The following is a 14,615-nucleotide window of genomic DNA, read 5'->3' on the forward strand; positions in this document are numbered from 1 at the left end:
TGGCCGGTTTGGCTCAGCAGTTGAAGCGTCCGCCTGCGGTCCGGAGAGACCCGGGTTCAGTTCCCGCTAAGGGCATGTACCTCGGTTGCAGTTTGTCCCCGGCCCTGGTTGGTCGTGCGGGTGGCAGCCGCTCGATGTGTCTCTTTCACATCGATGTTTCCCTCTCTCCCTCCCACTCTATCTGTACAAAAAATGGAAAAATGTCCTTGGGTGAGGATAAAAAAAAAAAAAGAAAGAAAAGAAAATATCCTTGCCCTGGCTGGTTTGGCTCAGCGGTTAGAGTGTCGGCCCACAGGCCACAGAGTCCTGTATTCTGTTCCTGCTAAGGGCGCGTACCTCGATTGCAGTTTGTCCCTGGCCCTGGTTTTGGTCGTGCAGGTGGCAGCCACTCGATGTGTCTCTCTCACATTGATGTTTCTCTTTCTTCCTTTCTTCCTCCTGCTCTATCTGATGATAAATGCAAAAAACTACAAAAATATCCTTGACTGGGTAGCTTATAAACAGCAGAAATTTTCTTCTTACAGTTATGGAGACTAAATGTTCAAGACCAAGGTGTCAAAAGATTTGGCGTCTAGTGAGAGCTCTCTTCCAGGTTCACTGATAGCCTCCTTGTTGGTCAGCTGGAAGAAGGGGCAAGGGAACATTTGGGGGCCTCTTATAAGGACACCACACCCCACTGCAGGGGTCCAGATGGGATGAATGCCCAGGGATGGGGTTCAACCAAGCAGGAGGAGAGCCCCAGAGGAAGAGGACCCCTAAAAATGTCATTATTGGGAGTTGGAGGCACACCCAAAGAAATGGCATGAGGGGAGTTCCCTGGGGCATTGGAATGTCACTATGTCAAGGGGAGGACAAAAAAGGGAACTTGTGTCAGGAGCCAGCCTGACCACACTGGTGCAGCTGGTCATTTGGGAGGGATGCTCACAGCCTTTTTTATGGTGATTGTAAGGAATCAGGGGGGGGGGGGGGAATAAAACAGAGAAGAGACTGGAGAGCCAATCAGCCGAATAAACAGGGATCAGGCTTTATTGGGTACACTCCGGGCGGGTTCACAGACTCTGGGGGTCGAGTCCTAGAAGCCGCGCTCAATGTAGGGGCTGTGTCTTATATCTGCCTGTTGTATCTGGAATTTGTCCCTTAGGGTTTGGCCCTGCGGGGGCTATGCATGAAGCCTCTGGAATGTGAATCGATAAGAGCAAGATGGGAGTTAATCTACAAGCTCGAGGTAGGCTGTTCAGGGTGGGAGACAAGGCTGAGCAAGCGAGACAATGGTCGAGCACTTTGCCTGGCGCCAGTCCCCAGGCCATTGGACAGTGATGTTCAGGCAGCAAAATAATACGGTTCTAATATTTACAGCAGTGTGTCCACCTACTGCATTGAAAGCTTCTGAAATAACAAGAGGCAGAAAACAACCGCAAAATCTGAGTGTAACCCCTTTGAGAAATACCCGAAAAGCCTTCCATGGAGCCTCTCTAAAGCTCTTTCCCAGCTTCCCTCCCCCGCCTTGGATTCCTTAGCTCCTAGAAGGGGCATAGCGTCCCTCGCTAGGCCAAATGCAGGAGAACTACATTACCCAGAGGGCTGTGCGCACCAGTCAGATGACGTCGACGGAATGGGCGTTGCCGGTCCTTTGGCAGGGGCGGGGCTTCTGGCGTAGGGGTGGATGTCCGACGGTGGCGTGGCGGGTCTGTGGGTACAGAGGGGGTGAGGGCGGCGAGGCGGCGCCGCCGCGCTCTCCGGGACCTGGTGGACGGTTGGCCGAGCCTGCGGGGACCCCGGCGCCCTCGATGGCTGTGCCGACCGAGCCGGCGCAGGTGAGTGGACGGCTCCCAGGGCTCCCGCCCGCTCCCCACGGCGGGGTCTGGTGACTTCTCGCCTTGTCTTGTCCGGGTCGTGAGGTCTCAGAGCCCCGGGATGCGGTCGCTCTCGGCTCAGGGTCGCCGTCCAGGCCCGTGGCTGCAGGGGGTCGATCCGGTTTCTGCCCCGAAGGGGACGCCGCGTGCACCCGAGGAGCGAGAGCCAGGGGAGCCTCCCTGTGGGTCCCGCGCTCCAACCAGGACCTTGAGCGAGCAAGCCCCTTGCTACCCTGAGCTTGTTTTCTTGGGTATAAAATAGGGTTACTGCTCTGCCCGGTTTGGCTCAGCGGTTAGAGTCAGCCCCCCGAGACGGACCAAAGGGTCTCCGGTTCGATTCCCGGTCAAGGGCAAGTACCTGGGTTGTAGGTTTCATCCCTTCCCGGTTGGGTCGTGCAGGAGCCAGCCAATCTATGTGTCTCTTTCACATCCATGTTCTCTCTCTCTCTCTCTTTAAAAGTCAATTTTTAAAAAATCCTTGAGCCCAGCTGGTGTTGCTCAGTGTATTGTCAGTCCCAGGGTCTGGGAAATCCCGGTTTGATTCCCATTCAGGGTACATGCCGGGGTTTATCCCCAGTAGGGGGCATGCAGGAAGCAGCGATGATCTATGTTTCTCTCTCCCTCTGTCTGTAAAAAAAAATCAATAAAAACTTTTTTTTTTTTTTGGTACGTGCCCCTCGCAGGAACCAAACCCCGGACTCTCTGGTCTGAAGGCCGAGACTCCAACCGCTGAGCCAAACCGGCCAGGGCTAAAAACATATTTTTTTAAATCCTTTAGTCAGGATTTAAAAGCAGGGGGGTGGCTGTAATCTCTTCAGTCTTCTCCCTTATTTTCTTGTCTGTGGAATTTTTAGGGCCCTCAGACGTTGTCTTGCTCATTTATTTAGTTGCTTCTTTAGGTTTTGTTTCCAGCCCAGAAGGTGAGCTCCTGTTGATGTTTTATGCCAAGACTAGAACGACCTGGGCTTGTAAAAGTTACTGGATAAATGGTTGGATGAATGAATGAGTCTCCCCCTCCGGGGCTCCCATCACTCTTATAATCAACACAAACTGCCCATCGTAACCTGCAGGGCTCTCCTGGATCTGCCCTTGTGACTACCTCCACCCTCCTCTTCCCTGGCTCAGGGCACCCACCCAAGCGGTTTTGCCAAACTCCTGCCCATTTTGCAGCTTTGCCCTTGCACTGTCCCCAGGTCTCTGCAGGGCTGTCTCTCTGAACCCTTTCTGTGTGTCAGTGTTGCCTCTTAGGCTGTTTTACTTCTGGCTAAAGTTCCCCTGGCCCCAACCTGACCCCAGCTCTTTGTTATCTTTTGTTGGAGGTTTAAATCCCACCTCTGCTCCTTCATTGTGAGGTTGTGGGTGACTTTCTAGAGCTGCCTGAGCCCCAGGCCACTGACTGTGACATGAAGGTGATGATGGCATGTACCTCACAGGCTGTGGGAAGATTAGTAAAAGTTACAAAATACATTGAACTTTACCTGTGCAGGTTTTTCATGTGAACATTTCGTTAGTTCTCACAAATGCCTGATGAAGTGGCATGATTACTGCACTGAGGTGGAATTCAAGGCTGAGAGAAGTGATGTGATGCAATCCTGTGAGTCTGCTCCAGAGTTGGGGATGATCTACCCTGGTGTGTGAGGCCATCACCTGGGGCAGGTGGATGGTGAGAACCAGGGTGGCTCGGCTGCTGCTGTTTCCACTGTGGAAATTGTCATCATAACTTTCACTTTGTCCCTATGACGTCCCAGACCATCTGCCCCACAGTCCTTATGGAAATGCTATCATCTACCTCATCTCCAGTAGGTACCCCAGGGGAGGATTTTCTGTCAGTCACAACTGTGTTTTGTCTAGAGGCCGCATCCTCCTCCTCTTTGAGCCCAACGCACAGCTTGGTCCTTGGGAGACTTCAGTGATTCAGGCCTGTGTCTCTGCACCTTCACCAGTCACTGAGTGCTGGGCTCTGATCTCATCCAACAACCCCAAGGTACATGATGCTACTGTGTTTGACTTTCTAGGTACCGGTGGCCTTCAAGGATGTGTTTGTGACCTTCACCAGGGAGGAGTGGGAACTGCTGGACCCTGCTCAGAGGACTCTGTACCGGAAGGTGATGCTGGAGACCTGCAGGCTCCTGGTCTCACTGGGTAACTGCTCGCCTCTAGCCCCTGTGGGGGACCCCACTGTTAATCTCTGGCTGGTCAAGAAGATCTCAAAAGCCACCTTCTCTTTGCCCCACAAAACCCCTTGCAGTTTCCTGGTCCTTCCTCCTCCTGCCTAGTCTGCCTGTGTCTACATCAGGGTTTGTTGGGGTAGAAACAATGCCACTGACCCCGAACCCCAGTGCCAGCACACTCAGGCATCAGTCTGAGGTCTGTTCTCTAGATTCCACAGCAGGGGAACTGACTGGCCCAGCCTGGTTGGGTCAAGTGTTCCCAGTTAGCAAGGCTGTGGGTGATGGGCTGTTTTCAGAAGAGAGAATGAGTCAGGCAGACTCCCACATGACATTTGTCATCAGTGCCCCCAGGGGTCTTCTAAACAACACAATTTTGGGCCCTGGCTGGTTTGGCTCAGAGGTTAGAGCGTCGGCCCGCGGACTGGAGAGTCCCGGGTTTGGTTCCCGCTAAGAGCACGTACCTCAGTTGTGGTTTGTCCCCAGCACTGGTTGGGGTCATGTGGGTGGCAACCACTCGATGTGCCTCTCTCACATCGATGTTTTGCTCTCACTCTTTCTCCCTCTCTCCCTCCCTCTCTATCTGAAAAAAATAAATAAAATAAAATAAAGAGAAAAAAACAAAAAACAATACAATTTCGATATGAAGGCCCCTAGTGTCTACACAATCATCATGTTTCCTGAGGCCTGGGCCACACAGATGATTTAGAAGGTGCATAGGAATGTCATGAGATGTCACAAGTGGATGCCCTGTGGACGTCAGTCCTTACACCTTCTCTGGCTGGCTGGTTGTTGTCCAGAGAAAGTCTCATCTCATCGGTGCCGAATCTTTCGTGGCTAATTACTCTTCACGGAGCGGGCAGGCTCCAGCTCACAGCCCTGAGCTTCTGCGTGAGCTCATTGGGGCTTCGTGGCACTGTTTTGATTTCATTGTTGTTTTGATGGTAACCTTCCACTGTGGGATGTAAAATCGACCTTTCTCATTTGCCAGAGCAAAACAGGGTTCTCTTTAAATTAAAATACTTAAGAACAATAAAAAGTGGGTCAGTGTTACAGAGAAACCATCAGTAGTTATGGCACACTGTGGGTGCTGGGAAGGTTGGCATGAGCTCTCAGATGAATAGTGATGAGCTGTAGAAGGAAAAATAAGGGGAATTTAGGAGTATAAAATCAGGGGGTCACAGCCTATCATGGGTGCTTGGAAAAGGCATCTGAGGAAGAGACACTGGAGCAGGGCTCAGGGGGAGGGGCGGTGGAGGAGGGGCTCCAGGTGGAGAAACCAGCAGGAGGAAAGGCCCTGAGGTGGGAATGAGCTCATTCCCATTCACCTTTTGTCCTGCCCCCTCCCTGAGGTCCATGCCAGGCACAAGCACATGTGGGCGACTGAATGGATCCTATGCTGTGGATCGGAATCCACCAGTTGAGACGTCAGTGGGTCGTGGTAACTCAGCCATGGACTTCTGCACAGAACCTTCCGGTCTCTGTTGAGATATACTTGGCAGCATGTAACAAAAGGACATGAAGGTTCTCTCTGCCCCTTTCCCTGGACCAGAATCTGCTGCGCCTGGGCAGGGGTGTAGGAGGCTGCAGCAGTGACTGAGGCAGCGGGCACCCTGGCTCAGCCCTTTCCTCCCGCATAGGACCACCAGCTTTCTCTTCAGATGAGGATCCTGCTCAGGTTCCCCGCCTACCTCAGATCCCTGACGACCAGGGATGCCATCCGTCCACTGACTTCCACCAGAGTTCTCAGTCCTCTCTGAACCCTGAGGAGGTTTCCCAGATACCAATGCCTAGGCCTCACGCCAAGAGATTGTGTTTCTTTTGGTTGAGTTTGGAATCTGGAATCTGGCATCCCTAGCTGGAAGCACGGGGTGTCTGAGAAGCAGAGGGTTAGATTAGGTAGTGGGTTCACCTTCCCGGGGCATGGCTGTGTGGCAGTGATGTGCACTATGTTGGTCTTGACTGCTGAAGTTCAAGGGCAGTGGTGTGCAGGCAGATAGCACCACCCTCTACAAGACTTGCAACCCAAGGGTGGGATTTGTGCCCTTGGTGTCCAGGTCACACATTTTCTTCATTTTAGGAGCAGCTTCATTCACGGTCTTGTCCCTGTCATGAAGTCCCAGACAGGATGGAGAGGTTCCAGTCTTCTCTGCACAACACCCATATCTGGTTTTTCTCCATCAACAGGTCATCCAGTTCCCAAGCCCGAGCTGACCCACCTGCTGGAGCATGGGCAGGAGCTGTGGACAGTGAAGAGAGGCCTCTCAAGGAGCTCCTGTCCAGGTAGGAGCCAACGGTAGGGTCACGGCAGCCTTCAGGAGACCACTGCCTCTGAACTTCTGCGTGAAACTCTTTGTGACCTCCTGGGGGTTCTGGTTGTTTCTCTCCCATCAAGGTAGAGTGTGCATCAGCAGGTGAGCTGTGAACCACACCACTCTTTGGAGATCCTGGTGATTTCTAATGTCAACGTGTAGCTTTGAGGTTACTCCACTATGCTGCAGCTGATGGAGGGGGAACGAGATGGGCAGGGAGAGTCACACCTGGTTTGCACACATGCCCCATTCCCACACGTCCCATTGCTAAGAAGCTATAGGCATGTGGCCACATCTGGGCGCTCAGCACTGGGGATGTGGTGAGCTGTGTGCCCAGGGAGCAGAGCCAGAGGGCTGGGTTCATATCATCTCAGCCGCTCTCAGAAAATTAGTGATGACCCTTCCTGTGCGACTGGGTGGCTTCAGCCTGTAGTGAGGTGTTAGTTCAGTGCCTGGACAGAAGTCAGCTCTTTCCATAACCGTGTAATTACATTAATCGTGAGTGATAGTGATTCCACACATTTCTTTCTGGACTCAGGAAAAAGGGCCTTTCTTCCCCCTGAAAGTATTATCTACAGTGTATGTACTCTATCCCTCTCCTTCCCTCCTTCTCCATCCATTCCTCCATCCTCCTATTGGTCCATCGGACACTCAGAAGCAGTCCCTTGCAGTGTATCTTCCTGTCCTACTTGCCTGAGAAACACCAAGGTGACGTTTGGTCCACATCTGTGCTGTGAGTGTAGCTGGAGTCATCCGCAGTGAGGCTGTCCCCTCTGTTGGCCCTCAGCCAGCCTGTGTGTGCCTTTGGCCAGCCCCACCACCAGCCTCCACTCCAGATGCCACCCCGAACCTTCACGTAAGTGTCTCAGAGGCTCATCATGTCTTAGAAGACACTCGTGAGCATGCCCACTCCTCCCCGACCTTCAGTTCAGAGCCTCAGTTCAGGGTCCGTGCTGCCATCCAAGCAGATAAGATTGGCAACACCTCAACATCTCCATCTTCATCGAACCCAACAACCATCCATCCCCAGTCCTGCCCATTTGACTTTGTGTCTCCTGAACTCATCACCTCTACCACTCTCATCTGTCCTCTGTTGCCTGGATGATGCCAGAGACTTCCCTGGCCCATCTGCACATGCCTCTGGTCAGCTCCTTCCTGCACCAGCTCCTGCAGCACTCAGACTCGTTCCAAATCCTCATCCCTTCCTCAGTCGCTGGTGTCTTAGCACATAATCAACGTCACTTTAAAAATAAAGGTGCTGGCTGGTGTGGCTCAGATGGTTGAGCATTGTCCTGTGCACTGAGAGGTTGTGCGTTCGATTCCCAGTTATGTCACATGCCCAGATTGCAGGCTTGATCCCCAGTCAGGGTATGTGTAGGATGCAGCTCTTTGATGTTTCTCTCTCACATCAGTGTTTCTCTCTCTCTCCCCCTTCCTCTCTCTCTAAAAAACAAAAAATCAATAAAAACATTTAATAAATTAATAAATAAAGGTGATGTGCTTCTTCTTTCTGCTCCTGAATTATTATTTTTTGGTTAATTCTCAACCAAGGATATTTTTTCTTTGATTTTTTTAGAAAAGTGGAAGAGTCCTGGCCAGTTGGCTCAGTAGTTGGAGTGTCGGCCTGCAGACCAGAGAGTCCTGGGTCCAGTTCCCGCTAGGGGCACGTGCCAAAAAAAAAAGAAAAGAAAATCGGAAGGCCCCTGGCCAGTTTGGCTTAGCAGTTAGAGCGTCAGCCCACGGACCAGAGAGGCCTGGGGTTCCTTTCCTGTTAAGGACAGCCGGTTGCAGTTTGTCCCTAGCCCCGGTTGGGGTCGTGTGGGTGGCAACCACTCAGTGTGTTCCTCTCTCTCTCTCTCTCTCTCTCTCTCTTCCTCCCTCTTTCCCTCCTGCTCTGTCTGAGGATAAATGCAAAAATGTCCCTGGGTGAGGATAAAAAAAAAAAAAAATAGAAGAGTGGAAGGGAGGGAGAGAAAGAGAGAAAGAGAAACATCATTGTGAAAAGACACATCGATTGGTTGTCTCCCACATGGCCTCTACTGGGGTCGGGGATCGAACTCACAACCCAGGTACGTGCCCTTGATTGGAATTGAACCCATGACCCAGCACTCTAACTGCTGAGCCAAACTGGCCAGGGCATATACTTTTTTTTCGGCGTGTGTGTGCCTGCCTTAAACAACAGTTCTGGAGGCTGGAAGTCCGAGATCAAGGTGTTGGCAGGGTTGGTTTCTACTGAAGCCGCTGTTCTTGGCTTGTAGAACAAGATGCCTCTGGCTGATGTCACTGCTGTCGTCCTCACTGCCCAGTGCAACAATGAGAAGAACATACAGGCTGTGGCAAAAGTAGGTTTACAGTTGTGAGGACTATTAGTTGTGTTATTACTTACTAATTATGTATTTTCCAAATGGATAACTGTAAACCTACTTTCGCCCCACCCTGTATTAGGGTCCTCCAGTGAATCAGAAGCAACAGGATGTATGTATTTTATTTATTTTAAAGAGTTGGCTCTTGTGATTGTGAGGGCTAAGCAAAGTCAAAGTCTGCAAGGCAGGCCAGTATGCTGCAGGAGTGGACGTTGCAGGCTTTGAGTCTGGAGAATTCCTTCCCTCCCTGCGGGGCTTAGTCCTAAGGTCGTCAACTGATTGGCTGAGGCCCACCCACATTACGAAGGGCAGTCCGGTTTTCTGAAAAGTCTGCTGATTTAAATGTTAATCACACTCAGCATGTAAAATTACCATCACAAAGAACAAGGATAAAGACCCCCAGTTTAGTGAACACTCATGAAAGATGCTGACTGCTTTACAGGTATTTTCTCTTTAATCTTCATGGCAGCCTGGGAAACTGATTCTCCTCATCAGTTCTTTTTTTTTTATTGTATTTATTAATTTTTTTGTGATACGTGCCCCTAGCGGGAACCAAACCTGGGACTCTCTGGTCCACAGGCTGACGCTCAACCGCTGAGCCAAACTGGCCAGGGCTCCTCATCAGTTCTAAGATAGGGGTGGGGAACATCTGGCCCATGGGCCATATGAGGCCCTTGAAATCAATACAGCTGACATAAAACACCTCACCAAAGCGAAGGAGTTCGAGCCATCACATTAGGAGTGAGTTCATTAAACGTTTGACCAAATATATAGCAAGCTATTTTTTATTTTTTTGGTACGTGCCTCTTGTGGGAACCGAACCCAGGACTCTCTGGTCCGCAGGCCAATGCTCCAACTGCTGAGCCAAATCAGCCAGGGCTTTTTTTTTTTTTTAGTCCTCACTTGAGGTTATTTTTCCATTTGTCTTCAGATAGAGTAGGAGGGAGAAAGAGAGAGAGAAACATTGATGTGAGAGGCAACAATCAATTGGTTGCCTCCCGCATGACCCCAACTAGGGCTTGGGATCGAACTGCATGCCCTTGACCAGAATTGAACTTGTGACTCTGGTCCACTGGCCGATGCTCTAACTGCTGAGCCAAACTGGCCAGGACTAGCTGGCTAATATATTAATTTATTGTTTTTAAGGCTACATTTTTTTTTAATTTTCACCGGAGGATATTCTTACATTTATCTTCAGACAGAGTGGGAGGGAGGGAGAGAGGGAGGGAGGGAGAGAGAGAGAGAGAGAGAGAGAGAGAGAGAGAGAGAGAGAGAACAAACATCAATGTGAGACACATCGACTGGCTGCTTCCCGCACAACCCCAACGGGGGCCCGGGACAAACCTTAACCGAGGCACTGCCCTTGGCCAGAATCGAACCTTTGGTCCTCAGGCTGATGCTCTAACCGCTCTGAGCCAAACTGGCCAGGGCAGCAGGCTAATTTTTAACTGAATAATTGTGTATGGCCTGTGAATGCTGTTATAAATATTCAAATGGCCTTGGCAGAAAAAAGTTTCCCCACTCCTGCTCTAAGATGAGGAAAGTATGACTTAGAGACGTCCCTCCAAGATCAGCTCACTGGACAGAGATGGGGGTGGGGGTCATCCTGGCCCTGGAGCCCTCAGTTAACCAGCACACTGATGCTGCCTCACAGAGCAGAAATTCGTCTCTTGGGGCCCTCTGTCCCCCTCTTCTGGGGTCTTTATTCTCTTCTGCTCCTGAAAGCAACCCTTGATGTCAGCTTCACTAGGTATATGGTACCCTTTTACTCTTTCAAGGGTGCATCTACCCATGCTTCCTCCTTCCATTTCTAACTCAGTGCCCCCCCCCCCCCTGTTAACTTTGACTTCTCCATCAGGACCCAGCTCAGGAACACCCCCTGGCAAGGTGTCTTTTTCTTCCCAGTCTTGTTAGGTACCACTTGCCAATCAATGTAGCACCAGAGACATCGACATCAGTTCTTGGGGCATATTCCTAACCCCCACCCCCAGTGGTATCAGAACTGCCCTCCCTCCCCTACTCTGGACTGTGAGGAGGGGTCTCCATCCCAGGTCCTCTGTCCCCTGGTCCAGCCCACTGTCAGATTTTCCCTTTAATGGTGTCAAGGGTGCAAGGACCATAAAGGTCATTGGAAATGTAGGTTTTTGAGACATGAAAAGACAGCAAATACCAGAGGTGTTATTTTCATCCTCCCTTGCCCACTGAAGTTAAGTGTTGCCTGTGTTTTCTCTATGTTACGTCACTAAAAGTCCCCCTTTGTGCCCTGGATTTTCTTCAGGTGACAGGGCAAAACGTCAGACCAGAGAGCGAAGCACCACTCAGCCGGGTTTGTGTGAGGGAGCCTTGCTCCAGGGAAGCCTGACTCGAGGATCCACTGGGGACTCAGGGTTGGAGCAAGCCAAGGATCGGGAAGGGCTTTCGCAAATGAGGCCAGAGAAAGACCTCCACAAGGAGACCCATCCTGGGACAATGCGCCTTGGAAATGACAGTTCGGAAACGGCGGGCAGTCTGCACTCCAGGGTGTTACAGGAGAGGGTCTCTCCGGGAGCTGTTCCCCATGAACGTGACCCACGGGCACCAGGGAAAGGCCCCCACTTCCAGGCAGGCAGTAACCTCTACCAGTGCAAGCAGTGCGGGAAAGGCTTCAGCAGGAAGTGGTACCTCGTTCGCCATCAGCGGGTTCACACGGGCCTGAAGCCCTACGAATGCGACAGCTGCGGGAAGTGCTTTAGCCAGAGCTCCACCCTGGTCCGGCACTGCCTCATCCACACCGGGGAGAAGCCCTACGCCTGCCCCGAGTGCGGGAAGGCCTTCAAGCGCAGGTCCTACCTGCTGCAGCACCACCCGACCCACACCGGGGAGAAGCCCTACGAGTGCGGCCAGTGCCGGAAGGCCTTCAGCCACCGCTCGACCTTCACCCGGCACAACAGGATCCACGGCGGGGAGAGACCCTTCGCGTGCGGAGACTGTGCGAAGGCATTCGGCAGCAGAGCGCTCCTCCGGCAGCACTGCGCCGTGCACACTGGGGCGAAGCCGGTCAGGTGCGCGGCCTGCGGCAAGGCCTTCCGGTGCCGCTCCGAGCTCCTGCAGCACCGGCGGGTGCACACTGGGGAGAGGCCCTTCGCGTGCCTGCAGTGCGGGAAGGCCTTCCACCGGAGCACCTACCTGCTGCAGCACTCCGTCGTCCACTCGGGCGAGACGCCCTACCAGTGCAGCCAGTGCGGGAAGGCCTTCAAACGCAGGTCCCACCTCCTGCAGCACCAGCGGGTCCACACCTGAGGAAGCCCTGCCAGTGCTGGGTCTGGAGAAAGGCCTCACGCACTGCTCCGCCGTGGTTTGTCAAAGGGCATCCACACTGGAGTAAAATCTTCATTGCAAAGAAGGTTGGAAAGGGTTTTTTGTCAGCTCTGAAACCCATGAGTCGTCCCCTTGGGGAGAAGCCCTGTGAATGCAGCAAATGTACCTTCAGGGGCAGCTCAGCCCTCCCTGAGAAAGGAGACCCCCATCCGTGAGAAAGGAGAGAAGGCGTGTCACCAGTGGGTCCACCTCTGTCAACATCACAAAGCTCACTAGGGAGACACCTGAATAGAACTATAAGGACAGTCTAGCCAAAGAAAAAAATCTTATTTGCCATCTGAGAATTCATAACAGAGGAGCCACATAATTGTCATCACTGTGAGCAAGCCTGTGACATGTCACTTGTCATGTAGAGTCATGTTGGAATTTGACACAGTTTGGCCTGGCTGTCCCTGTGACAGAGTACATAGGAGATAGACCCAGTGATGACTGAGGAATCACAAAAACCTTCAGCCACAGGCTCTGCTTTGGTTTACAATGACAATGACAAAGCCATCTTGGCATTATTTTAAAAAGAAAAAAAAAAATTAAAGCAGGAGGGAATGGAGACATAGAATGTAAATGAAAAATGCCTTCACAAACTTCCACTTTCTTAACAAGCTCTTACAGTTTTTTATTTAATTATTTATTTTGTAGAGAGAGGAAGGCAGGGATACAAATATCAATGTGAGAGAAACATCCATTGGCGCCTCCTGCATGCCCCCTACTTGGGATCAAGCCCATAACCCCGGCATGTGCTCTGACCAGGAATCAAACCAGTGACCTTTTGGTGCAAGGAATGATGTCCATCCAACTCAGCCATACTGGCTAGGGCTTTGTGTCTGTTTTTTGTTGTTGTTACTCCTCACCTGAAGAGATTTTTCCACTGTTAGAGATAATGGAAGGGAAATAGTGGGGGAGAGAGAGAAACATCAATGTGAAAGAGAGACACTGATTGGTTGCCTCCTGAACTACCCTGACGGGGCTGGGGTTTGAACCCACAACCCAGGTATGTGCCCTTGACTGGGAATTGAACCTGCTACCCTTCAGTCCGTGGGCTGATGCTCTAACCGCTGAGCCAAACCAGCCAGGGATGGTGTGGTTTAAATGCCCAACACTCCCACTTCTTGATTCTATTCTACTTGTTTTTATTTTCTTCTGACAGGGTGATCATCTTATGCATGTGTGGCCTTCTCAGATGGGGCCTAATTCTTTCCTCGTTCTGGAGCAGGGGTTCTCAACCTTCCTAATACCGTGACCCTTTAATACAGTTCATGTTGTGGTGACCCCCAACCATAAAATTATTTTCATTGCTACTTCATAACTGTAATTTTGCTACTGTTATGTCTTAGGCGATCCCTGTGAAAGGCTCGTTCGACCCCCAAAGGAGCTGCAACCCACAGGTTGAGAACCGCTATTCTAGAGTGTCTCAGGTTCTGTAGTCCTGTGGAGGATGGCATATCCAATCCCCTGCCACAAACCAATAAAGTAAAACACACAGCTGAGGTACATTCATTATTAACTCAGAAAAATACACATGGAAGATTTTCATTGTCCGATCTCATAAACATTTGTATGAAGTTTTGTTACAAAATAAAATGCCCAGGCCCTGGCCAGTTTGGCTCAGCGGTTGGAGCATCGGCCTGCGGACCAGAGAGTCCCAGGTATGTATAAATAAATAAATAAATAAATAAATAAATAATAAATAAATAAATAAATAAATAAATAAATAAATAAATAAATCAATCCCAGGTTTTAACAAGAGAATCTAGACATATATGGGCAGGTGTCAGGTTTGTGTGGGTTTCACAGTGGCCACCATGGACTCATTACTTGGTGCTGGCATTCGATGTGGTCATTTGAAATTCGTTCTATGGAATTATCTTTGAGACTAGTTTTCAAACTACACAAGATAATCACTGTGAACTCTTGTTTAAAAAAAATTCTTGTACACAAAAATATAAGATTACCATTTGGAGCCTTCCTCAGAGCCCTTATTTATTTAAATATGTTTTTATTGATTTTTAGGGAGAGAAGGGAGAGGGAGAGATAGAAACATCGATGAGAGAGACACATAGATCAGCTGCCTCCTGCACACCCCCAATGGGGATTGAGCCTGCAACCAAGGCATGTGTCCCGACCAGGAATCAAACCAGCGACCTCTTAGTCCATGGGTAGATGCCCAACCACTGAGCCATACCAGCTGGGCCCTCAGAGCCTTTATAAAGACTACATACTTCACATTTTTGTAATGGACACACACCTTTTTTGTGGTGCACACAGTATGACTACACTCAAGTTAATACGAGCTCTATATTCTGTTTGTTTTTAGGACACTGTGCATAGTTTTCTGTTCTTTGGGAAAGAGTTGACTCTTTTTTTTTATTTTTTGGTACGTGCCCCTAGCGGGAACCGAACCTGGGACTCTCTGGTCTGCAGGCCAATGCTCCCACTGCTGAACCAAACCGGCCAGGGCAAGAGTTTACTCTTAAAAACTCCACACTCCTCCATCCTCTGGAGGGTGGTATATATGAAAGCTGGGTTGTACCTGTGGCTGAGGCACTGGGTTTTAGAAACATCTGA

At 50.7% G+C, this 14,615-nt stretch overlaps 1 protein-coding gene across 1 annotated transcript; it reads left to right on the plus strand.

The window, feature by feature from the left end:
- Positions 1–1,763: 1,763 nt before the first annotated feature.
- Positions 1,764–11,975, plus strand: ZNF550 (zinc finger protein 550). Its single transcript, XM_036274567.1, has 4 exons — positions 1,764–1,814; positions 3,869–3,995; positions 6,209–6,304; positions 10,975–11,975. Exons 1-4 carry the CDS (start codon positions 1,788–1,790, stop codon positions 11,973–11,975), a joined length of 1,251 nt encoding a protein of 416 aa, XP_036130460.1. The 5' UTR covers positions 1,764–1,787.
- The last annotated feature ends 2,640 nt before the right edge of the window (positions 11,976–14,615 follow it).

Source organism: Molossus molossus, unplaced genomic scaffold (genome assembly GCF_014108415.1).
Source record: "Molossus molossus isolate mMolMol1 unplaced genomic scaffold, mMolMol1.p scaffold_m16_p_21, whole genome shotgun sequence".
Classification (NCBI taxonomy): domain Eukaryota; kingdom Metazoa; phylum Chordata; class Mammalia; order Chiroptera; family Molossidae; genus Molossus; species Molossus molossus.